The 25,419-nt window shown below is 43.8% G+C and overlaps 4 protein-coding genes across 5 annotated transcripts in view; 3 read left to right on the forward strand and 1 right to left on the reverse strand.

The window, feature by feature from the left end:
• PPP2CA (protein phosphatase 2 catalytic subunit alpha) overlaps window positions 1-25,419 on the forward strand; it is a 354,454-nt gene that overhangs the window by 240,101 nt on the left and 88,934 nt on the right. The gene's annotated exons all lie outside the window — the stretch shown is intronic.
• Window positions 1-25,419, reverse strand: part of UBE2B (ubiquitin conjugating enzyme E2 B) — a 262,616-nt gene that overhangs the window by 106,478 nt on the left and 130,719 nt on the right. The window lies entirely within an intron of this gene.
• Window positions 1-25,419, forward strand: part of CDKL3 (cyclin dependent kinase like 3) — a 160,157-nt gene that overhangs the window by 86,810 nt on the left and 47,928 nt on the right. Inside the window, exon 13 of one of the 2 annotated variants that reach the window (XM_050792801.1) lies at window positions 2,965-3,947. The exons of the other annotated variant lie outside the window; for it this stretch is intronic. Coding sequence (XP_050648758.1) covers window positions 2,965-2,973 — 9 coding nt within the window. The 3' untranslated portion in view covers window positions 2,974-3,947. Of the gene's footprint in view, window positions 1-2,964; window positions 3,948-25,419 lie in introns of those variants that run through there. 2 annotated transcript variants of the gene reach the window in all.
• VDAC1 (voltage dependent anion channel 1) overlaps window positions 1-25,419 on the forward strand; it is a 394,265-nt gene that overhangs the window by 54,304 nt on the left and 314,542 nt on the right. The gene's annotated exons all lie outside the window — the stretch shown is intronic.

The raw sequence follows: 25,419 nt of genomic DNA on the forward strand, positions 1-25,419 counted from the left end.
AAACAAAGAAAAACATAATTTATTATAATATTGTGATCTCTGTTAATCTCAAAAAAGCTTAATTAGAATTGCTAGCTGAGGTCATTATACATAATATACCTTTCTAACAGACTCCCTGGTGGCCTCAGCAACTATTGGGTTGGTGCAAAAGTAATTGCTCCTCTAGGGTAATTAAGAGTTATTCCTGTGGTAGGTTCAACAGGTATAAATCATAAAACAGATTGCCTGTTTTATGTATATATTTATTGATCCTTACACCAATATCAAAGATTGTCCATTTTCAGGAGTCAATTTCTACAAAAATGCCTACTGGAATTTTGATGGGATTGTGTTAAATCTGTACATCAATTTGAGAATGGATATCTTAACAATATCAAGGCTGGGCTTGGTGGCTCGCACCTGTAATCCTAGCATTTCTGGAGGCTGAGGCAGGCAGACTACTTGAGGTCAGGAGTTGAAGGCAGCCTGGCCAACATGGTAAAACCCTGTCTGTACTAAAAATTAAAAAAATTAGCTCTGTGTGGTGGCAGGCACCTGTAATCCCAGCTACTTGGAAGGCTGAGGCAGGATAATTGCTTGAACCTGGGAGGTGGAGGTTGCAGTGAACCAAGATAGAGCCACTTCGCTCCAGCCTAGGCAACAGACAGACCCCATCTCAAAAAAAAAAAAAAAGAAAAAAAAATCAAGTCTTCCAATTCACGAGCATGATACAAACTCTTTATTTAGATCTTCTTTAATTTTCCTCCACAATATTTTGTAGTTTTCTGTAGCAATCCGATACATCATTTGTTAAATTTATTTTTATATATTTTGTTTTTTGATGCTGCTGTAAATGGTATTGCTTTTTAAAATCTCATCTTCCAGTTGTTTGTTGCTAATATACGGAAGTACAATTTGTTTTTCTATGTTGATCTTGTATCCTGAGACCTTGCTAAATTCACTTATTAGTCCTGGTAAGTTTCTGGTTTTCCTTCTTTCTCTCCTGACTCCCTCCCTTCCTTCCTTCCTACCTTCCTTTCTTCTTCTCCTTTATCTTCTTTGTTTATTTTTAGGATTTCCTATATAAATTGGCCCATGTAGGATGCCTCCCTATATAGGCAATCATGACATCTACAAATAATAATAGTTTCACTTCTTCTTTTCCAGTGTTATGCCTTTATTACTTTTTCTTGCCTTATTGCACTGGCTGGTATTTGTGATACAATGTTGAGCAGAACTCATGACAGTGGACATTTGCTTTTTTTTCCTGTAGCAGAGGGAAAGCATTTTTATTCCACTAAGTATGATGCTAGCTATAGGTCTTATGTAGATTACCTTTATTAGATTGAGGGAGGTTCCCTCTGTTCTAATTTCCTGAGTCTTTACCATGAATGGGTGTTGAATTTTGTCAAATGCCCTTTCTTCATCTATTGAGATGGTCTTATGATTTTCCTTCCTTCTTTTTGTTAATATGAATTATATTAATTGACATTTGAATGTTAAACCAACCCTACATTCCTGGGATTAAAATCCATTTGAGGCCGGGCACGGTGGCTCAAGCCTGTAATCCCAGCACTTTGGGAGACCGAGATGGGCGGATCACGAGGTCAGGAGATCGAGACCATCCTGGCTAACCTGGTGAAACCCCATCTCTACTAAAAAATACAAAAATATAGCCGGGCGAGGTGGCGGACACCTGTAGTCCCAGCTACTCGGGAGGCTGAGGCAGGAGAATGGCGTAAACCCGGGAGGCGGAGCTTGCAGTGAGCTGAGATCCGGCCACTGCACTCCAGCCTGGGCGACAGAGCAAGACTCCGTCTCAAAAAAAAAAATAATAATAATAATAATAAAATCCATTTGATTCTTTTTATGTATTATTGGATTCAATTGATAAATATTTTATTTTTTTTTTTTTTTTTTTTTTTTTTTGAGACAGATTCTTACTCTGTGGCCCAGGCCAGAGTGCAGCCATGTGATCATAGCTCACTGTGATCTTGAACTCCTGGGCTCAAGCAATCCTCCCACCTCAGTCTCCCAAGCGGTCACTGCAGCCATTTGCCCCATGCCCAGCAATTTTCATTTTCTTATTTTTGTTGAGATGGAGTCTTGCTTTGTTGTCCAAGCTGGTCTTAAACTCCTGGCCTTAAGCTGTCCTTCTGCTTAAGCCAAAGGGCTGGGATTACAGGCATGAACCACTGTATCTGGCCTATTTTATTTTTAAAGTTTTTTTTTGTAGAGACAAGTTCTTACTCTGTTGCCCAGGTTGGAGTGCAGTGGCACAATCATAGCTCACTGCAGCCTTGAACTCTTGGGCTCCAGCAGTCCTCCTAACTCAGCCTCCCAAGTAGCTAGGACTACAGGTTTACACTGCCATATCCAGCTAATATTTAAATTTTATTTTTGTAGAGTTGGGGTCTTGCTTTGTTGCCCAGGCTGGTCTTGAACTCCTGGCCTCAAGTGATCCTTCCACTTCGGCCTTCCAAAGCACTGGAGTGGTTAATATTTTAATGAAGGATTTTGGTTCATTTTTGTCTTGTATTATCCTTGTCTAGTTTTGTTATCTTTGTTAATGTTGCTTCATAAAATGAGTTGGGAAGTATTCTCCCATCCCCCAGGACTCCCCCGTTTCCTGAATTTGTGAAGGATTGGTTTTATTTCCTCCTTAAATGTTTGTTAGAAATTGGCAGTGAGGCCAACAGGGCCTGGAGTTTTCATTGTGAAAGGATCTTAATATACAAACTTAATTTTCTTACATTTATTTAATAGAGATATTCAGATTTTCTTTTCCTCCTTGTATCAGTTTGTTTGCCTCTTTCAAGGAATTCATTCATCCCAACTAAGTTGCTGATTGTATTGGCATAAAATTGTTTAATATTTTCCTTTGTTATCATTTTTAAGTTGGTGGGATCTATGGTGATGTTCCCTTTATTGATATTCCTGTTATTGATAATTTGTGTTTTCTCTCTTCCTTTTTTTATTGGTAAGTCTGGATAGAGGTGTTATGCCCAGACTGTTTGTTCCCCAAAGAAGACCACCAGAGTCCAGAGTCAAAGCCAAGCGGCAAGGATCTTTACTGCAAGTTCGAACTTGGTCCCTCCATTCCACAGCATACAAGAGGGCCTCGAACAATGCAAGTGCTTGCTTTTTATAGCCCGATGTAAACAGGATATGTAAAGTTACAGGGGAACAAGGTAATTCTCTCGGTTACAGCACATTTAGCATTTTTTATTGGTTCCCGCTGTGTCCTTATCGGGGATTTCCTAGGTGGTGTTTTTCTGAAGTTTGAGAGAAATATGGAGGAATGTATTTGTGCTGGGCTCAGGAAGTTGGGAGATATATGGGGGATGTGCCTCATTCCTTTCATTCCCCCCTTCTTTTCAGGTAACTCTAGAGCCAATCTTGGGTCTTATAAGTCTGACTCTGTTTCTGCGTTTACAGGTTGGTATTGGGTTCTGAGGACCATGAGCTGAACGGTGTTAAACCTTTCTCTGACAAACTGCAAAATTCTGTTAACAACACAAGGTCCTACGGTTAGCAGAAATAGTAGACTTAGCAGGGGTCCAAGGAAGGGGGCTAACAGAGAAAACATAGAGGAATTCCACCATTGGTCTGCAGCTGAAGCAAACTGCCATGTTTTTACTTCAGTGCTTAACTTGCGTAACTGTTGGACCCGGTCTTCTACAAGCCCTGATTCATTTATGTAGAAACAACAGTCCTCTTTCAGAAACATACATGTACCACCTTTTTCAGCAGTGAGTAGGTCTAGGGCCCTCCGGTTCTGCAAGGTTACCTGGGCTAGGGACATGAGCTGCCGCTGAAGGGAGGCAAGGGACTCAGCTGATTCCTTCATAGCAATGGCAAATTGTTGGTACAACTTGTTGCTTTCTATGAGGGTGTGACCTAGGGTTCCCCCCCGCCATCCCGGCCGCAATGAGGGATGCGGTGAGGGAGATTCCTTCAATGAGGGGGAGAAATATGGCTCGTGCAGGTCTCGGTCTAGGGACTGGGTGAATAGCAGTACTAGTCCAGTTACCGGTGTACCCTAGGAACTCGCCAGCAGTTAGTAGAGTCAACCGGGGAACTAATGGGACAGGAAGACACAGTAGGTTGGTAACAAAGGGACTAGATAGGTCCTTAGATAATGTCCCATTACACCAGAAGAATATGCCCGGCGGAGCCCTTAGGGTGATATTAGGGGGCACTGCAGTGATGCTGCAGAGGCTGGAATCGGTTCCTGAGAAACAGTAGGGAAACTTCTCCTGACTAGGGTTTAGGTGCTGGTTTGGTGTTTTCCCCAGTGGCCACTAGGGTGGCTAACGTTAGGGCTAGACTACCTAACTGCATGTTTGCAGTGAGCTATATTGCCGGCGCAGGGTGAGTTTTAAGGGGTTGTTCTTAGCTCTGTCCACAGTCCACGTGGCCGATGCTTCAGCCGCTGCCGTGATTGGTCCTAGAAGGTCGGAGGTTGGGTCCACTGGCTTGACGTGGGTGTAGTGGATCCACGACGTGATGCCTTTTACCTTCAGGGCGGTGGGTGTGGTCAGGAGTACCTGGAGTGGTCCCTTTCAGGGTCTCTTGTCGGTGTCGCTTAACCAGGACCTAGTCTCCCGGCTGGTACGGATGGGGTGTCGGTGGGGGACCGGTCTCATATAGTTCCTTCAGCTTGGGCCAGATTTCTTGATGAATTTTCTGCAAGGCTTGTAGGGAAAATAAGAGTTCAGAGACATTTTCTGTTTCAGATTTGAGCAGATCATCTTTTAGACTGTGAACCAGGGATGGGGGTCTGCCATACATGATTTCATAAGGGGTAAGGCCCAGTCTGTAAGGGGTATTACGGGCCCGGAACAGAGCGTAGGGGAGAAGGACCACCCAATTAGCGCCAGTCTCCATAGTCAATTTAGTTAAGGTCTCTTTTAAGGTCCGATTCATCCTCTCTACCTGTCCTGAACTCTGGGGCCTGTAAGCGCAATGTAGTTTCCAATTTGCCCCAGGGATGGAAGCCAAATCCTGACTTACCTTAGCGACGAAGGCCGGCCCATTATCTGACCCTATCTGGACGGGGAAGCCATACCCGGGGAGGATATCTTCCAGAATTTTCTTTGCTACAACCTGAGCAGTTTCTCTTTTGGTTGGAAATGCTTCAGTCCACCCTGAAAAAGTATCTACAAAGACAAGTAAGTACCGATACCCGTACTTTCCTGGCTTTATTTCAGTAAAATCTACTTCCCAGTAGATACCGGGCCTGGTTCCCCTGAGCCTTGTTCCCGCTGCAGTCTGGGATTGGGGGTAGGTGTTGTTAAGCTGGCAGACTTTGCAACTTGCCACGATGCTGCTGGCCATCTCGGCTATATGTCTGAATTTGAGCTTAGAGCGTCTGATCAGGTCTATCATCCGCCAAGCACCCAGGTGGGTGGTTCGGTGGATGTGTTCTAACACTTGTTGTCCTAATTTTTCTGGTAGGATGGTTTGGTCATTAGTATCAGTCCACCACCTATTCTGGATCTGTTTCAGGGGAAGCTTGTCAATCCACTGGAGATCTTGTTCTGAATAATCAGGGAAATGTGGCAAGTCCCGGGGGCCCGGGTCAGGGAGCTGGAGTGCAAGAAGTTGGCTGGGAGCCTTTGCCACATTTCTTGCAGCTTGGTCTGCCAGAAAGTTGCCTTGAGCAGTTGGAGTGGTTGATTTCTGATGCCCTGGGCAATGCACAATGGCTAACTTTTCTGGCTTCCATAGCGCTGTTAACAGGGCTAGGATCTCCTGCTTTTTTTTTTATCTCTTTTCCTTCAGCCGTTAGTAACCCTTGCTCCCTGTAGATGGCCCCGTGTATGTGCGCCGTAGCAAAAGCATATCGGCTGTCTGTATATACTGTCGGCTTCTTCCCTGCCCCTAAGGTAAGAACTTGGGTGAGTGCTATCAGTTCGGCCTTCTGGGCCGATGTCCCCGGGGGCAGGGGTCCCGCCCAGATTACCTCAGTCTCTGAAGTCACTGCTGCTCCGTCGTACCTCTGGCCTTGATGCATGAAGCTGCTCCCATCAGTGAACCAGACGAGGTTAGCGTCAGGGAGTGGGCGGTCCTGCAGGTCCTCTCCAACTCCGTGCACCTAAGCTAGTATCTTGGTGCAATCATGGAGCGGCGTGTCCAGGTCCGGGTTGGGCAGCAGCGAGGCAGGGTTTAAGGTTGTTGGGGGCAGGAAGGTTATCCTGATAGGATTTAGTAGTAGTCCTTGGTAGTGGGTGAGCCGGGCGTTACTTATCCATCGATTAGGTGGCTGTTTGAGTACACCTTCGATGGCATGTGGGGTAACGACCCTCAATTCTTGACCCATGACAAGTTTATCAGCATCTTGTACCATCAGAGCCGTGGCCGCAATCATTTGGAGACAAGGGGGCCACCCGGCAGCCACTGGGTCTAACTTCTTTGACAGGTAGGCAACTGGCCTCCGCCAGGGGACTAAATTCTGAGTTATTACCGCCTTGGCGACACCTTTACTCTCGTCCATGTATAAGTGGAAGGGCTTGGTGACATCAGGTAGTCCCAGTGCAGGCGCAGAGAGTAGGGCGGTTTTGATCTGTTGGAAAGCCGACTCGGCTTCGTCTGTCCAATTAAATGGCTGCTTCCCCCGTGTTGCCTGATACAAGGGTTTAGCCAGTTCTGCGAACCCAGGTATCCATAGTCTATAAAATCCCGCCGACCCCAGGAATTCCCTCACTTGTCGGGTGGATTGTGGCCTGGGAATCTGCAGAACAGTCTGCTTCCGGGCGTCTGTTAACCAGCGTTGCCCTCTTTTTAGCAGGTACCCCAGATATGTTACTTCTGGCTTACAGATTTGAGCTTTCTTTGCCGAGGCTCGGTAGCCTAGATTTCCCAGAGCTTGTAAGAGACTCTTGGTCCCTTGAATACAAGCTTCTTGGGTCTCAGCAGCAATCAGGAGGTCATCAACATTTTGTAGTAAAGTTACCTCAGGGTGTTTACGTCGGTACTCACCCAGGTCTTCATGGAGGGCCTCATCGAACAGGGTAAGAGAGTTTTTGAATCCCTGCGGCAACCTGGTCCATGTCAGTTGGCCACTTATGCCCCTTCCAGGGTCATTCCACTCGAAGGCGAAGAGCTTTTGGCTCTGAGGGGCTAAAGGCAAACTGAAGAAAGCATCTTTCAAATCTAAAACAGTGTACCATTGATGTTTAGGGTTTGGGGTACTCAGGAGGGTATACGGGTTTGGCACAGTTGGGTGTATGTCCACAATCCTCTAAGTCTTCTAATTTCTGGAGTTTCCTTTTAATGTCTGGGGCTGCCTGATTTCCGAAAGACATTACAACAGCTGCCTGACTTCCTGGAGCCTCTGGGTCTATGGGAGTGTACTGTCTAAAAGCTTCCATTAACCTTTCTAAGTAGGTAGCTGGGCTCTCTGTCTTTCCCTGCAGAACAGAGTATACTTTAGCCAAATTAGTGGGCTTGCGAGCAGCTGCCCAGAGACCCGCCATTAGAGTCTGGCGATAAAGGCGTAGCCGTCCCCTACCTTCTGCCGTGTTGTAGTCCCACGCCGGCCTGGTCAGAGGAAAAGTTGCATTTATGAGGTCGGGGTTGGCAGTTGGTTGACCGTCGTCCCCCGGGACCAGCTTTCTAGCTTCTACCTGTATTCTTTCTCGCTCTTCCGTTGTGAACAAGATTCGGAGGAGCTGCTGACAATCATCCCAAATGGGCTGGTGGGTGAACATGACACTATCCAGTAAAGCCATTAAATCTTTGGGGCTGTCTGAAAACTGAGCACTCTGGGTCTTCCAGTTATACAGATCACTGGTAGAGAATGGCCAGTACTGGAGCCTGGGGATTCCTGTGTCATCTGGGGGTCCTATTTCCCGAAGGGGTAGAGCCACTGTGGAGTCAGGTGGCTGGGGGGGGCTAGCCCGCGAAGTGCGCCCTCGCGTCCACCCCGCCGGCCCTTCAAAGTTACTTTCACTCTCAGCAGGTCCCTGTGTGCCGGCCGCCTCCCATCCGCCTGCTCTTTCCCCCCGGCTCAGCCCGGGGGCCTGGGGCCTGGGGCCCGGAGGGGTACGGAGGGGGTTCTGTGAACAGTGGGTCCCCGCTATCAGGTAGAACAGGATGGGGGGGCAGTTGGTTGCTTGGATTTTAGTGGTCGAGCAACCAGTGCCTTACAGGGTTCAGGGGCTTATTGGAAAGGGGACAGCTAAGGAGGCGGGTTCTCAACAAGGTCCTGCCATATGAGGATATATGGGATTTGATCTAAGTGGCCCGCAGGCCCAGGTAGGAAAATCTTGGACTTTACTCTAGTGATGACAGCAAGTTGGAATGTCCCTTCGGGTGGCCACCCCACATCAAAAGCAGGCCATTTGGAGCGGCATAGGGTAATGAGCTTTCCCCTCCTGATTCCCAAACTAAGATCATGGCCCCTTGCTCTAACTTCTTTGAAATTACTTGTAAGGAGAGGTAGAGGAGTGCTCTGGGTATTACCCATCCTGTAATAATTTGTAGTCTCTTCCTGTAAAGGAATGTGGGTTAGAATCCCTGTAAAGGAAATCTGATCTGACTTATTAATGATATCTAGTCACAGGCGCACTTTGGCAGCCCTGGTCAGAGTTGGCTGCCTGGATCACGATCGCGCTCGGGCAGCCCAGATCAGAGATAGCTGCTGCCCGCCAAACTGGGGCAGTTCAGATTGCAAGCGCGCACCGGAAGCCCGGGTCAGAGTTAGCCGCCTGGATCGCGATCGCGCTCGGGCAGCTCGGATCGCAAGCGCGCACCAGAAGCCCGGGTCAGAGTTAGCCGCTCGGATCGCGATCGCACTCCGGCAGCTCGGATCGCAAGCGTGCACCGGAAGCCCGGGTCAGAGTTAGCCGCTCGATCGCGATCGCGCTCGGAGCTTGCGATCGCGCTCCGGCAGCTCGGATCGCAAGCGCGCACCGGAAGCCCGGGTCAGAGTTAGCCGCTTGGATTGCGATCGCGCTCCGGCAGCTCGGATCGCAAGCGCGCACCGGAAGCCCGGGTCAGAGTTAGCCGCTCGGATTGCGATCGCGCTCCGGCAGCTTGGATCGCAAGCGCGCACCGGAAGCCTGGGTCAGAGTTAGCCGCTCGGATCGCGATTGCGCTCCGGCAGCTCGGATCGCAATCTAGATCAGACGAGAGCCAGGGGACGTCTCCCACGGGTCTCCGCTGGTTGTCCTATAGCACGTCCGCCAGGACTGCGCCAGCTCCGGTTTCAGACCTCGCGAGTCACAGATTCAGATTCAGAACAGACACAGACAGACAAACGGAGACGAGCCGGCTCACCTATCAGTAGATCGATCTTAGTAGATCCGTTGACCAGGGGTCTGGTGGGCTTGGGGAATCCCGGACGAGCCCCCCAGATGTTATGCCCAGACCGTTTGTTCCCCAAAGAAGACCACCAGAGTCCAGAGTCAAAGCCAAGCGGCAAGGATCTTTACTGCAAGTTCGAACTTGGTCCCTCCATTCCACAGCATACAAGAGGGCCTCGAACAATGCGAGTGCTTGCTTTTTATAGCCCGATGTAAACAGGATATGTAAAGTTACAGGGGAACAAGGTAATTCTCTCGGTTACAGCACATTTAGCATTTTTTATTGGTTCCCGCTGTGTCCTTATCGGGGATTTCCTAGGTGGTGTTTTTCTGAAGTTTGAGAGAAATATGGAGGAATGTATTTGTGCTGGGCTCAGGAAGTTGGGAGATATATGGGGGATGTGCCTCATTCCTTTCAGAGGTTTATCAACTTTGCTAATCTTTTCAAAGAACTACTTTTTATTATTTCTATTGTTTGTTTTCTATTTTATTGAGTTATGTTTTTATATTTATTGTTTCTTCTTTCTATTCATTTTGGGTTTAACTTGCTCTTCTTTTTCTAGCTTCTGAAGGTGGAGACTGAGGTCATTGATTTGAGACCTTTCTTTTCTAATGTGAGCATTTAAAATTTTAAATTTCCTTTTATAGCTGCTTCCCACAAATTTAAATGTTATTATCCTATCATCAGTGAAAATATTTCCCAACTTCCTTTTTTGTTTTATCTTTGGTCCATTTATTTAGAAATCTGTTTTTAATTACCATCTATTTGGAGGTGTTCCAAATATCTTTCTGTTACTGATTTTAATTCAGTTTCAATGTGGTCAGAGAATATACTCTATATTATTTTAATCCTTGTAAATCCATTGATTCTTGTTTAATATCCTAGCACATGGTCTATCTTAGTGAATATTTGTACTTGAGAAGAATGTGTATTCTGCTGAAAATGGGTGTAGCGTTCCATAAATGTCAATTAGGTCAAGTTGGTTGATGGTGCATTTAAGTCTCATATCTTTACTGATTTTCAGTTTACTTTTTGAATTAATTACTGAGGGAAGGCTGTTGAAATCCTCAATTATAATCGTGGATTTGTCTGTTGCTCTTTTCATCAGTTGCTTTATGTATTTTGAAGCTCTATTATTAACTGCATATATATTTAGAGCTATAATATTTCTGATAAAATTGACCATTACCTGTTATCACATGCCTGAAAACAGTTGTTTTATATATTTTGTACAGTTTTATTATTACTAAAGGTAAAGCCGATACCTGTTACTCCAACATGGCTATAACTAGAAGTTCAGTTAAAGAGTTCTTAATGAGGCTGGGCTCAGTGGCTCATGCCTGTAATCCCAGCACTTTGGGAGGCTGAGGGGGGTGGATCACCTGAGGTCAGGGGTTCAAGACCAGCCTGGCCAACATGGTGAAACCCCATCTCTACTAAAAACACAAAAAAATTAGCTGGGTGTGGTGGTGGGTGCCTATAATCCCAGCTATTCGGGAGGCTGAGACAGGAGAATCGCTTGAACCCAGGAGGCAGAGGTTGCAGTGAGCCAAGGTCACACCATTGTACTCCAGCCTGGGCCACAAGAGCAAAACTCCATCTCAAAAAAAAAAAAAAAAAATGGAGTTCTTAAAGAAGATCTTGTCACTATTGTGAATAATGGAGATCTATTGACTAACACAATGACATTTATCTTAAAAATTTTAAAGTACTTTTAGAGTAATTGCCAAAGGTTATAGCTCTTTTTATGTAAATTGACCTTGATTGTATTGTCTGATGTTTTAGTTGAAGACCATACCTAAGGGTGTGGATATGGAGACAGAAAGTTGTCCCCTTATTCTATAAGTAGGAGCCTGCTCATACATTTTTTGTACTTATTTTGATTATTGTAATGATCAATTATTACATAATTGCTGATGACATTTGAACTTTTTGCCAGTAATATAATAAAACGTCAGCAATGAATGTACTTGGTAGGGTGGATATTTTATTGGCTAATAATACCTGTCAAAAGGTGTTGGTCTGGCAGGTGTGTTTATGTCTCATTTCTGGTCTGTTTTCATTTTCCACATATGATTCTATCTTGTAAATCTTTTTTTACAAAGCACTTTTTAAAAGCAAATGGTTAAAGTAATGAGTTGCTTACATAAAAATAAAAAGGCCAGGTACAGTGGTGTGCACCTGTAGTCCCAGCTACTTGGGAGGCTGAGGTGGGAAGAACACTTGTGCCCAGGAATTTGAGGTTGGCCAGGACAATGTAGCAAGACCCTATCACTTAAAAAAGGAGCAAGAGAAGGAGGAGAATGAAGGAAGGGAGGAAGGGAGGGAGGGAAGAAGAATAGCAACAACAAATGAAAAATGTGAGGTGAGAGGATTGTTTGAACCCAGGAGTTCGAGGCCCTACTAGGCAGCATAGTGAGACCCTGTATCTTGAAAGAAGAAGAAGAGAAGAAGAAGAAAATAAAGGAAGGAAGGGAAGGAAGGAAGGAAGGAAGGAAGGAAGGAAGGAAGGAAGGAAGGAAGGAAGGAAGGAAGGAGAAAGAAAGAAAAAAAAGAAAAAGGAAATGATCCATTTGGCTAGAACATGATGACATTAAGATAGGTCTCAGAGTATTTGAAAAAAGATATAGTCTTGATTTCTGTGTTTATTATTTATATTCCAAGCTTGTGGACTTTTCATCTATTCTCCCTAAGACTGATTTCCAGAGTCTGAGTAAAAATAGTTTAAAGTGTAGTTTCAGTGTCTACTAAGGCCACAAGTATGGTAGACTGTTGCAGAGTCAACATTTTCCTCAAATTCAAAGTTAAGAAAGTAGAGCTTTTATTTTTATTTTTTTTTTTTTTTTGAGACAGAGTCTCGCTCTGTCACCAGGTTCACGTGCAGTGACAAGATCTTGGCTCACCGCAACCCCCGCTTCCCGAGTTCAAGTGATTCTCCTGCCTCAGCCTCCCGAGTAGCTAGGATTATAGGCATGCACCACCATGCTTGGCTAATTTTTAATATTTTTTAGTAGAGACAGGGTTTTGCTATGTTGGTTAGGTTGGTCTCAAACTCCTGACCTCAGGTGATCTGCCCGCCTCGGCCTCCCAAAGTGCTGGGATTACAGGCATGAGCCACCACGCCTGGTCAAGAAAGTCATGGCTTTTAAAACACATGCTTGTATATACATAGGAACAACTATACTAGGACATAGGAATGCCAAGAAGAAGAAAAGTTGGCTACATTCAGAAAGTGTAAATTAAAGGGCTCTAAATGGAAATTGGACCAGGATACTAAAACAATTAGCAGTATTGCATAGGGAAGCAAATGAGAAATCTTAGGTGATATGGGAGCCATAAATTATAAGATGATAAAAGACAGCAAGAAAGCCTTCTTTGATTTTTAATAAAGGCAAAAGTATAGAAAGAAATCAAATATCCTGCTATCTCACTAACCTCCTAACTGCCCACCTGCTCCTTCTGCAGGGTTAGGGAAAGTTGATGACTGATGGCTGTCTAGAGGCAGATGATTATGATGATTTTTCTTCTTTTCTGAAAAAGTAATCCTGAGGTTAGATAACCAGAAGAATGCACTTACGATAGGTGGATTAAAAACCAAACTAAAGAGAGAGGAAAACATAGTTAAAGAGCTCTTCAAGCTGTGTTCTATTCAAACTGGTCCAATATATTGTCATTTACTGTAGGATTGCTAAGAAATCATTAGGTGTTATTGATTAGTTTTGAATTATTATTTGAAAATCTCTCAGAAGGCAGACAAACCTAGCAACCTTCATAAAAATGTCACGCAAAAAAATAACAAATTTGTTTATCTTAATTTTGAAACCTGGAAACCTAGAAAGAATGCCAGTAGTTGATTTATAGTCATCCAGAGAAACAGTATATAATAATCACTATGATTTTGTCATTTTATCCGGTTAGTCTTTTTTTTTTTTTTTTTTTTTTGAGACGAAGTCTTGCTCTGTCACCTAGGCTAGAGTGCAATGGCATGATCTCGGCTCACTGCAACCTCTGCCTCCCAGGTTCATGTGATTCTCCAGTCTCCCAAGTAGCTGGGATTACAGGTGTATGCCACCATGCCCGGCTAATTTTTGTATTTTTAGTAGAGGCGGAGTTTCACCATGTTGGCCAGGATGGTCTCAAACTCCTGACCTCAGGTGATCCGCTTGCCTCAACCTCCCAAAGTGCTGGGATTACAGGTGTATGCCACCATGCCCGGCTAAGTTTTGTATTTTTAGTAGAGGCGGAGTTTCACCATGTTGGCCAGGATGGTCTCAAACTCCTGACCTCAGGTGATCTGCTTGCCTCAGCCTCCCAAAGTGCTGGGATTACAGGTGTGAGCCACCGTGCCCGGCCTGATTAGTTTCTCTTAATAATAGTTTGATGAACCTGTAAATAATGGGAAAGCAAGAGATAATGTTTTTGTAGTTCACACATTTGGGTTCACTTCTTAAACCTCTTCTCTTTTTTGTCTACATTCCCTGGGTGATTTTATCCAGACTCATAACCTTGAATACCATTTATATGCTGATGATTCTCAAATCTCTTTTTCCAGCCTGGACTTCACCCGCAAACTCCAAACTCAGATTTCCAATTGCCCATTCAACAGCTATATTAAAATATATACTAGGTATCTCAAGCTTAACATGTCCAAAATTAAAGTCCTGATCTCTTCCCCACTCCCCATATGCTTCCTTGAGTGTTTTCTGCATGTTAGTTAAGGGCAACTCCATTCTTCCATTTGCTCAGGAGAAAAATCTTGGAGTAATGCTCAACTCCTCTCTTTTTCTTATACCCTACATTATCCTTTCAGCTCTGTTTTCAAAATATTTCCAGGATCTGCCACCTTATACCCCTTCACTGCTATTCACAACATCTCTCGTCTGGATTTTGTAGAAGTCTCCTAACTGATCTCCTGCCTTCACCTCTGTTCAGCCTTCAGTTTCTTGTTCTTCAGTTTCTTCAGTTTCAATGCACTGCCTAGGTGTTCTTAATAAAACTTAAATCAGATTGTGTGTGGTGGCTCACACGTATAATCCCAACGCTTTGGGAGCCTGAGATGAGAGGATCCCTTGAGGCCAGGAGTTTGAGATCAGCCTGGGCAATATAGCAAGACCCCATTTCTACAAAAAAATTTTAAAAAAATCTTAAATCAGATGATGTCATTGCTCTGCCCCAAACCCTCATGGCTTCCCACTTTACTCAGAGTAAAGGCCACAGACATCACAATAACTTACACAGCCCTACACAGTATGCCTCTCCCCTTCTTTGACACCGTTTGTCATTTTCCTCCCTATCACCTCCTTCCAGTTCAATACAAACTCTTTTCTTTATTTTTTTTTTTTTTGAGATAGAGTCTCATTCTGTCACCAGGCTGTAGTACAGTGGCACAATCTCGGCTCACTGCAACTTCCCGACTCCCTGGTTCAAGCGATTCTCCTACCTCAGCCTCCTGAGTAGCTGGAATTATAGTCACGTGCTGCCAGAGACAGGGTTTCACCATGTTGGCCAGGCTGGTCTCAATCTCTTGACCTCATGATCCACCCACCTGAGCCTCCCAAAGTGCTGGGATTATAGGTGTGAGCCACCGCGCCTGGCCAAGACAAACTCTTTAATGTTCTTTATTCATGTACAAAGCCTCCCCTACCACCTTGCTTAAAATCATAACTCTCCCCATTTCTCTTCCCTTTTTGTTTTTTGTTGTTGTTGTTGTTGTTGTTTCAGATAGCATTTCTCTATCTGTGTTACTTTTGAATCTTTCTTATCAATTGTGTCCCTCCACTAAAATGACTCCCGAAGGTAAGGTTTTTTGTTTTTGTTTCTGGTTTTTTTTTTTTTTTTTTTTTTTTTTTTTTTTTAAGACGGAGTCTTGCTCTGTCGCCAGGCTGGAGTACAGTGGCGCAATCTCGGCTCACTACAATCTCCACCTCCTGGGTTCAAGCGATTCTCCTGCCTCAGCCTCCTGAGTAGCTGGGATTACAGGCGCTCGCCACTACGCCCAGATAATTTTTGTATTTTTAGTGGAGACGTGGTTTCACCATGTCGGCTAGAAGGGTCTTGATCTCTTGACCTTGTGATTCACCGACCTCAGCCTCCCAAAGTGCGGATTACAGCCGTGAGCCACCGTGCTTGGCCAAGGCAAGGTTTTAACATCTTGTTCACTGCTATATTCTCCATGCTTAGAACAATGCATAACATATATTGGCACACAATAACATTCGCTTTGTGACAAATGAATGGATTTATTTATTTATTTATTTAATTTCTTTTTTGAGATGGAGTTTTGCTTTGTCGCCCAGGCTGGAGTGCAGTGGCATGATCTGGGCTTACTGTAAGCTCCACCTCCCAGGTTCACGCCTTTCTCCTGCCTCAACCTCCTGAGTAGCTGGGACTACAGGCACCTGCCATCACGCCCAGCTAATTTTTTTTGTTTTTTTTTTTTAGTAGAGACGGGGTTTCACCATGTTAGCCAGGATGGTCTCGATCTCCTAACCTCATGATCTGCCCACCTCGGCCTCCCAGAGTGCTGGGATTACAGGGAATGAATGGATTTATTAAGCACTCCACATAGTAAGTCACTTGAGAAAAAAAAAAGAAGAAGAAGAATGAAATATAAGATAATTTTACCAGTGGGGTAGAATATGCCCTCTGTATCATGTTAGTATTAATTTCACTTTCAGTACTTTGTACTGATTGTTTCCAGTAGCTGTTACATGTTCTGTATGCCCCTCTTGCTCTAGAGAGTAAGGATGATTCTGAAATTCTCTCTGAAGTCAGATTATCATAGTCTCCTCCAGAGGGAGCCCACAGTCCAGCATTTTAAAGAGCTGGAGTCAGCCTCTGTCCCTAACAGAGGACAAGCCATTTGGTCTCCTGTTGGACTGAACTAATGTATGAAGATGGGGTGCTAATACAGCTGTGTGTTTTGCTCTAAATCTCCTAGATGACAGATGCAACAAAAGTGCAAGCTAGGAATTTGGTTTCCTCAGATGAATGGCTCCAAAGTCTTAGGACATTTCAAACCAAGACCTAGATCATACACATTTCAGGCAACATTTACTCTTGGGCATCTCTGAGTAATTTCTTTGTGGCTACTAATTATTACATTGAACAGTATTATTATAATGTTAAAAGCATCTGATGCCTCATGAAATTACTTTAATAACAGGATTTATTATATAATAATTCTGCCATCAGTATTGTTAGATTCCTTGGATTGTTGTTGAGTTTGGAAAATTGGTTTCTTTAATTTCTCTCTATTCTTCAAATAGAAAATTTGATGGTATCAGAATATTTATTGAAACTACTGTACCTAGAAACTCCTGGGGACTTTTTTCTTTTCTTTTTCTTTCCTTTTTTTTTTTTTTTTTTTTTTTGAGACAGGGTCTTGCTCTGTTGTCTAGGCTGAAGTACAGTGACAAGACCATAGCTCACTGAAGCCTCAAATCTCTGGGCTCAAGCAATCCTCTTGCCTAAGCCTCCTGAGTAGCTGGGAGTACAGGTGTTCACCACCATGCTGGGCTCATTTTTAAATTTTTTGTAGAGACAGGGTCTCACTATATTGGCCAGGGAGGTTCTTAAAAAAAAAGCTCATTGAACAAACATTCCATTTTTATTTAAACCCACATATTATGAGAGTCCAGATTAGTATCAGGTTACCTGAGTTAGAAGGCAGATGCTTTTATCACCTCTTCATTGGAAGCCTGTTTGGTGCTTTGCAGCCTCAGTTTTCCCAGCTGGATAATGGGGACAAAATAGCTGATCTTAGAGATACTGTGAGGACTCAAGGTTTAGCACACACAGGACACAGTGGGTTTGTAGTGATGAAATTTAGTAGTTCACTGGGTCTGTGTGTCTCTTCAAGAATGAAGATTATGGTCTTTAAGTTTTGTTGTGCAAGTTATCTGAGTTTATCCTGACTTAATTCCCTTTGGGAATAAATTAGGTTTGAAAGTGCCCTCTACTCTTGTTGCATACTGCCTGTGAAATTCCTAGGGTATCTGTGCACTGGGCAGCATGTATTTAGACATAGAGTTGGCATGAATTATCTGTTCTGCATGCATAAAGTGTTTCATTAAATACAAGAAAAAACATGGCATTTACAGTTTTAAAAGAGATCTGTATAATGTGTCCGCTATTGTGGTTGGGAAGAAAATCTCTGGAGACCCAGTTAGAGTTGTACCATGTCACAACAGAGATACTAGTACTGTAATTCTTTTCCATCCTGAGAAAAGCAAGTTTAGCTCAACACTTTCCAACTTTTATCTTTTGGGGTTACATTGGATTTACTCAGATTCTTTGTGTGTTAGTGGAGTTTTAAAAGTAAAGTTAGGCCGGGCGTGGTGGCTCAAGCCTGTAATCCCAGCACTTTGGGAGGCCGAGACGGGCGGATCACTAGGTCAGGAGATCGAGACCATCCTGGCTAACACGGTGAAACCCCGTCTCTACTAAAAAATACAAAAAGCTAGCCAGGCGTGGTGGCAGGTGCCTGTAGTTCCAGCTACTCGGGAGGCTGAGGCAGGAGAATGGCGTAAACCCGGGAGGCGGAGCTTGCAGTGAGCTGAGATCCGGGCACTGCACTCCAGCCTGGGCGACAGAGCCAGACTCTGCCTCAAAAATAAATAAATAAATAAATAAAAATAAATAAATAAAAGTAAAGTTATAGGCCAGGCTCGGTGGCTCACACCTGTAATCCCAGCACTTTGGGAGGCCGAGGCGGGCGGATCACCTGAGGTCAGGAGTTCGAGACCACCCTGACCAACACGGAGAAACCCATCTCTACTAAAAATACAAAATTAGCTGGACATGGTGGTGCACACCTGTAATCCCAGCTACTCGGGAGGCTGAGGCAGGAGAATCATGAACCCAGGAGGCAGAGGTTGTGGTGAGCCAAGATTGCGCCATTGTACTCCAGCCTGGGCAACAAGAGTGAAATGCCATCTCAAAAAAAAAAAAAAAAAAAGTAAAGTTACAAACATAGCTGTGGTAAGTTGTTGAGAAGATGAGTTACTGGTTAATTTAGGCAGATACAGGTTTTATGGAAGCTGCTGCTTTTAAATGAGGGCGCTTTTTGAGGAGAAAACACAAAATTTCAAAGGCAAAATTGGAAGGGCTGTTTCCATGGCTTTGAGTGGAGCCTGTGCAAGTGAAGGGTTACACTGGCTTTCAACAAATATGCCTCTGCTGATAGGATTGCTCCTACTTGGGTCTCCGTGGCCACCAAAACTCATGCAAACAAGTAGGTTATGGCAAAGGCAGTGGCCCTGGCAGCTGAATTGGCAATCAATTGGCCAGGTCTTGAAATCTGTTGGGTAGCATCCTTGTGATGATTGGGAGTCCTGGCTCTAAGTCCTTTGACCACGCGAAGTTGTCATAAGTGAAAGGGGATACAACTGGTTGCTCAGTGGGTTGCTGGTGTGTGGCACTCATTACCTTTCTGTTGGAAGAAGGATCACGGAATATAGTCACGAGGATAGGGAACACTCTCCTGTGCTTAACACCCCTTGAAAAATAAAATTAAAATTTGATCCATTAAATAATTGAGTCAGGGTTCTGTTTTCACCAGAGTAATAAAAACTTGCTTTTCATGGGCACTAGTTATCACCTAATTGTCAAATTCAGTGGCTTTTCTTAAGTCCTTATTTTTCCTGATCTTTGTGTCACATTTCACTCTATGAATCATCTTATCCTCCTCAAAGCTCCATCTTTTTTGTCACATATCATCATTTTCTTCTTAATTCTAAGTGCTTTTCTGTTCTACTGATAATTTATCTTCCTACCTGTTTCCCTGGCAGTTCTTAAGGCCTCCACTCTTCCCTGTTCCTTGAGAGAAGCATGTTACTCTTATAGCTTGGCTACCACCTCTGAGCGTATTACTCCAAAATTTGTAGTTCTTCCACAGACATTTACCTGAAGCTGCAGTCTCTATATGTTTGCTAAATGTTTCCACTTTATAATTTTGCTGTTTCTTCAGCCTTACTGATATGGTTTGGCTGTGTCCCCACACAAATCTCATCTTGAATTCCCACGTGCTGTGGGAGGGACCTGGTGGGAGGTAATTGAATCATGGGGGGCAGGTCTTTCCTGTGCTGTTCTCATAGTAGTAAGTCTCATGAGATCTGATGGTTTTTATAAGGGGGAGTTTTCCTGCACAAGCTCTCTCTCTTTTTGCCTGCTGCCATCCATGTAAGATATGACTTGCTGTTCCTTGCCTTCCACCATGATTGTGAAGCCTCCCCAGCCATGTGGAACTGTAAGTCCAGTAAACCTCTTTCTTTTGTAAATTGTCCAGTCTCAGGTATGTCTTTATCAGCAGCATGAAGACAGACTAATACAGTGAATTGATACTACTAGAGTGGGGCATTGCTGAAAAGATACCCAAAAATGTGGAAGCAACTTTGGAACTGGGTGACAGGCAAAGGTTGGAACAGTTTGGAGAGCTCAGAAGAAGACAGGAAAATGTGGGAAAGTTTGGAACTTCCTAGAAACTTGTTGAATGGCTTTGACCAAAAGCTTGATCATGATATGGACAATAAAGTCCAAACTGAGGTGGTCTCAGATAGAGATGAGGAACTTGCTGGGAACTGGAGCAAAGCTGACTCTTGCTGTGTTTTAGCAAAGAGACTGGCGTCATTTTGCCCCTGCACTAGAGATTGTGGAACTTTGAACTTGAGAGAGGTGACTTAAGGTAACTGGTGGAAGAAATTTCTTTTTCTTTTCATTTTTTTTTTTTTAATTTTTATTTTTTGAGACAGAGTCTCACTGTCACCAGGCTGGAGTGCAGTGGTGTAATCTCGGCTCACTGCAACCTGTGCCTACTGGGTTCAAGTGATTCTCCTGCCTCAGTCTCCTGAATAGCTGGGACTACAGGCATGTGCCACCATACCCAGCTAATTTTTGTATTTTTAGTGGAGACGAAGTTTTACCATGTTGGCCAGGATGGTCTCGATCTCTTGACCTTGTGATCCACCTGTCTTGGCTTCCCAAAGGGCTGGGATTACAGGCATGAGTCACCGCACCCAGCTGGTGGAAGAAATTTCTAAGCAGCAAAGCATTCAAGAGGTGACTTGGATGCTGTTAAAGGCATTCAGTTTTATAAGGGAAGCAGAGTATAAAAGTTCAGAAAATTTGCAGCCTGACAATGCAATAGATAATAAAATCCCATTTTCTGAGGAGAAATTCAAGCCAGCTGCAGAAATTTGCAAAAACAATGAGCAGCCGAATGTTAATCCCCAAGACAACGGGGAAAATATTTCCAGGACATGTCAGAGACCTTTGCGGCAGCCCCTTCCATTACAGACCCAGAGGCCTAGGAGGAAAGGCCCAGGGTTCCCATGCTGTATGCAGCCTAGGGACTTGGTGCCCCATGTCCCAGCTGCTCCAACCATGGCTGAAAGGGGCCAATGTAGAGCTCAGGCTGTGGCTTCAGAGGACCAAACCCCAAGCCTTGGCAGCTTCCCTGTAGTGTTGAGCCTGTGAGTGCACAGAAGTCAAGAATTGGGGTTTGGGAACCTCTGCCAAGATTTCAGAGGATGTATGGAAATGTCTGGATGTCCAGGAATAAGTTTGCTGCAGGGGTGGGGCCCTCATGGAGAACATCTGATAGGGTAGTGCAAAAGGGAAATGTGGGGTTGGAGCCCCCACACAGAGTCCCTACTGGGGCACTGCCTAGTAGAGCTGTGAGAAGAGGGCCACTGTCCTCCAGACCCCAGAATGGTAGATTCACTGACTGCTTGCACTGTGCGCCTGGAAAAGCTGCAGACACTCAATGCCAGTCCATGAAAGCAGCCAGGAGGGAGGCTGTACCCTGCAAAGCCACAGAGCTGCCCAAGACCATGGGAGCTGCCCAAGGCCATGGGAACCCACCTCTTGCATCAGTGTGACCTGGATGTGAGACATGAAGTCAAAGGAGATCATTATGGAGCTTTAATAATTGACTGCCCCACTGGATTTTGGATTTGCATGGGGCCTGTAGCTGCTTTGTTTTGGCCAACGTCTCCCATTTGGAATGGCTGTATTTATCCAATGCTTATACCTCCATTGTATCTAGGAAGTAAATAACTTGCTTTTGATTTTACAGGCTCGTAGGCGGAAGGGACTTGCCTTATCTCAGATAAGACTTTGGACTGTGGACTTTTGAGTTAATGCTGAAATGAGTTAAGACTTTGGGGGACTGTTGGGAAGGCATGATTGGTTTTGAAATGTGAGGATATGAGATTTGGGAGGGGCCGGGGCGGAATGATATGGTTTGGCCCCACACAAATCTCATCTTGAATTCCCATGTGTTGTGGGAGGGACCTGGTGGGAGGTAATTGAATCATGGGGGCAGGTTTTTCCCATGCTGTTCTTGTGATAGTAAGTCTCATGAGATCTGATGGTTATTATAAGGGGATGTTATCCTGCACAAGCTGTCTCTTCGCAAGCTGCCATCCACGTAAGATGTGACTTGCTGCTCCTTGCCTTCCACCATGATTGTGAAGCCTCCCCAGCCGTGTGGAACTGTAAGTCCAATAAACCTCTTTCTTTTGTAAACTGTCCAGTCTCAGGTATGTCTTTATCAGCAGCGAGAAAACAGACTAATACACTTACCATATCTAAACTGTATTAATTTATCCCCAAACCATCTTTCTCTCTTAGCTTTTCTTGTTTTTAAAAGTAATACTGTGGTTTTCCTTGGCTTGAAACTTGGCATTAACTTAATTTTTTCAGCTTCCATGTATCTGATAGCCATTCAGTCATCAGGTCTACTTGACTTACTCTAACAAATTTTGATCCTCCCAAATTGTATTAATTTTTCATGTTTACGCTTATGTAGCCTTCCTTGCATGACCTGGGCTCTTCCTATGACAGGTTATCTCCTTTTTTTCTAGGTTCCCATATTCTATTGTTTATACTATGTTTTACATCCTGCTTTGTGATGCTAGTTACCTCTTAATTTATGTGTGTCATCAACAAAACTATTAGTTCTTGGAAGTTAGAGTTGTCAAACCGTTATCACCGAACCCCCAGTGCCTTTTATATGATTATGTACCTCAATATGTATGGAACAAATAATTTAAATTCAAAATGACCTTGGTAGTTTGGAGACTTGTTGAAGAATTAGGGAATGATGTTAAAAATGATCAGTAATACTGAACCTGGGAGGCGGAGGTTGCAGTGAGCCAAGAATGCGCCACTGTACTCCAGCCTGAAAAAAAAAAGGAAAAAAAAAAAAAAAAAAACAGAAAGAATCTGAGGTATAGATGTCACTGAGCAAGCTTGCCAGAAGAAATCTTCAGATGGGAATTAGTGTCATGCTGTAGTTACTCTTTAAATTTTTGGAGCATTCACAGTTCTGTTTGCCTTTAGAAAGATGTAGTTGAAGATTTCTGAAGTTTCAGACTTAGATCAAAAGCAGATCTACTTTTTCATTTCTGGAAATATGTGTGGCGGGTATCTGATTAAATGTATACTGCATATCCTGAAAAACTCCAATTGTAAAACCTCTCATCAAAGGCTACAAGTTCCTGGTGGTTTAGAGCATTGGTTTGAATAGGTCACCCAGCTGGAAGGAGATAAACCTAGAGCCTAAGCAAGTTTGGAAGTTATGTTGGAGACTGCACATGAAGTTGAGTCCGTAAAAAGTGTTACCCTAAGTAAAGAGTGAATTAGAAAAAAACCTGCTCCTCAAAAAGAGGAGACAGAAGAATTGCTTGAACCCGGGAGTTGGAGGTTGCAGTGAGCGTGGAACCACTGTTCTCCAGCCTGGGTGACAGAGCGAGACTGCATCTCAAAATATATATATATATATATATATAAAAAAGGACACAGAAATAGTGAAAATATATGTTAGAAAAGATATAACAGGCAAACACTAAGAAAAAAAGTTGGTGTGGCTCTATATTATCAGGAAAAACAAATTATAAAGCAAAAAAACTTACTGTGCATAAAGAGGGACACTACATATGATGATTTAATTCACTGAGAAGACATAAAAGCCAAGAAGTTTTTGCATCAAAATATATAAAGCATAAATTTAGTGAACATGAGAACTTGAAGAATCCATTATCATAGCATGATATTCTTAATACTTCTCTTTCAGTAACTGACAAGGAAACAAAGAAAAAGTGTGGATACGGATTTGAATAACAATATATTTAAGTTTGATTTAATAGATATATAAGAAAACATTTTGCCCAGAAATGAAAAATAACCCATATAAACCCATATATATGATTTTATATTTTTTTGAGACAGAGTTTTGCTGTGTTGTCCAGACTGGAGTACAGTGGCATGATCTTGGCTCACTGCAACCTCTGCCTCCTAGGTTCAAGTGATTCTCCTGCCTCAGCCTCCCGAGTAGCTGGGATAACAGGCATGTGCCACCATGTCCGGCTAATTTTTGTATTTTTAGTAGAGAAGGGTTAGTCATATTGATGAGGCTGGTCTCGAACTCCTGGCCTCAGGTGATCCACCCACCTCGGCCTCCCAGAGTGCTGGGATTACAGGTGTGAGCCACTGTGACTGGCCCCGTATATATGAAATTTTAAAAAATACTTTCTGAAAGTGTCAAAGAAGAAATAATAATGGAAATTAGTTAATCATTTCCATATAATAATACATAGAAAATAGTAATAAAAATGCAGTCTCAAAACATATGGAATAAGATACTTATGCTTCTAGATACGATAGTTTGCAACAAAATTAAACATCCATTGAGAACCAGGTGAAATGCAAGAAATTTCTGTTTAAAGGCAGGTTGCTGCTGATGCAATAGTGATTTGAGGGGATAATTCCAGAGAGTTGAGCTGATGGTTTACAGTGGCTTTTCCCTGGGGAATATAGACTGATTCTTGAAACAAGAAAAAAACTGAGAATTCAGACTTAGCTCTGGAAGAGGGCACTACTGTGGTACAGAGAAACTAACAGAGCTTTTTAGTAGTTTCATACAGCTAGAGTGACAACATCAGAGACATGAACAGTCTCAACACATAGGTTGTTTCCCCTTCAAGACAGAGTGGAAAGATCTAACCTAAGTATAATTAGGTTCCCATCAGACGAGGAGAGAGAAAATAAGGCAGAAGCGCTGGCTGTGGTGGCTCACGCCTGTAATCCCAGCACTTTGGGAGGCCAAAGCGGGTGGATCACAAGGTCAGGAGTTCGAGACCAGCCTGGCCAATATGGTGAAACCTCATCCCTACTAAAAATACAAAAATTAGCCAGGCGTGGTGGTGCACGCCTGTAGTCCCAACTACTCAGGAGGCTGGGGCAGAAGAATCACTTGAACTCGGGAGGTGGAGGTTGCAGTGAGCCGAGATTACGCCATTGCACTCCAGCCTGGGTGACAGAGCAAGACTCCATCTCAAAAATAAATAAATAAATAAATATATTTGAAGAGAATGTCCCAAAATACTACCAAACTGATGAAAGACAAAAATTTGTGTGTTTAAGAAGCTCTGTGAACCCCAAGCAGGAAAAATACATCTAAAACCCCACCTAGGCGGCTGGGCACAGTGGCTCACACCTGTAAACCCAGCACTTTGGGAGGCCAAGGTGGGCAGATCACTTGAGGTCAGGAGTTTGAGACCAGCCTGGCCAACATGGTGAGACCCTGTGTCTACTAAAAATACAAAAAATTAGCTGGCCATGCTGGCGGGCACCTGTAATCCCAGTTACTCGGGAGGCTGAAGTGGGAGAATTGCTTGAACCTGGGAGGCAGAGGTTGCAGTGAGCTGAGATAGCACCACTGCACTCTAGCCTGGGCAACCGAGTGAGACTCCGTTTCAAAAAAGAAAAAAGAAAACCCCACCTAAGCACATCATAATGAAACCGCCTAATTCATATATAAAAAGAAAATCTAAAAGGCAAGAAGACATGTTTCCTTTAAAGGAGCTGATCTCAACAAAAATGATGAAATACAGAAGACAATGACATGACACCTTTGAAGTACTGCAAGAAAATAGCTGCCAAGCTAGAATTGTATACTCTGTGACAAAAATGAGGGCAAAATACAGACTTTTCTTTTTTTCTTTTTGAGACAGAGTTTCACTCTTGTTGCCTGGGCTGGAGTGCAATGGCATGATCTTGGCTCACTGCAACCGCCACCTAAGCAAACATATAAGCAGAAAGAATTTATTGCCAGAAGACCTGCCT

The sequence above is a fragment of the Macaca thibetana genome, chromosome 6, assembly GCF_024542745.1.
Source record: "Macaca thibetana thibetana isolate TM-01 chromosome 6, ASM2454274v1, whole genome shotgun sequence".
Classification (NCBI taxonomy): Eukaryota; Metazoa; Chordata; class Mammalia; order Primates; family Cercopithecidae; genus Macaca; species Macaca thibetana.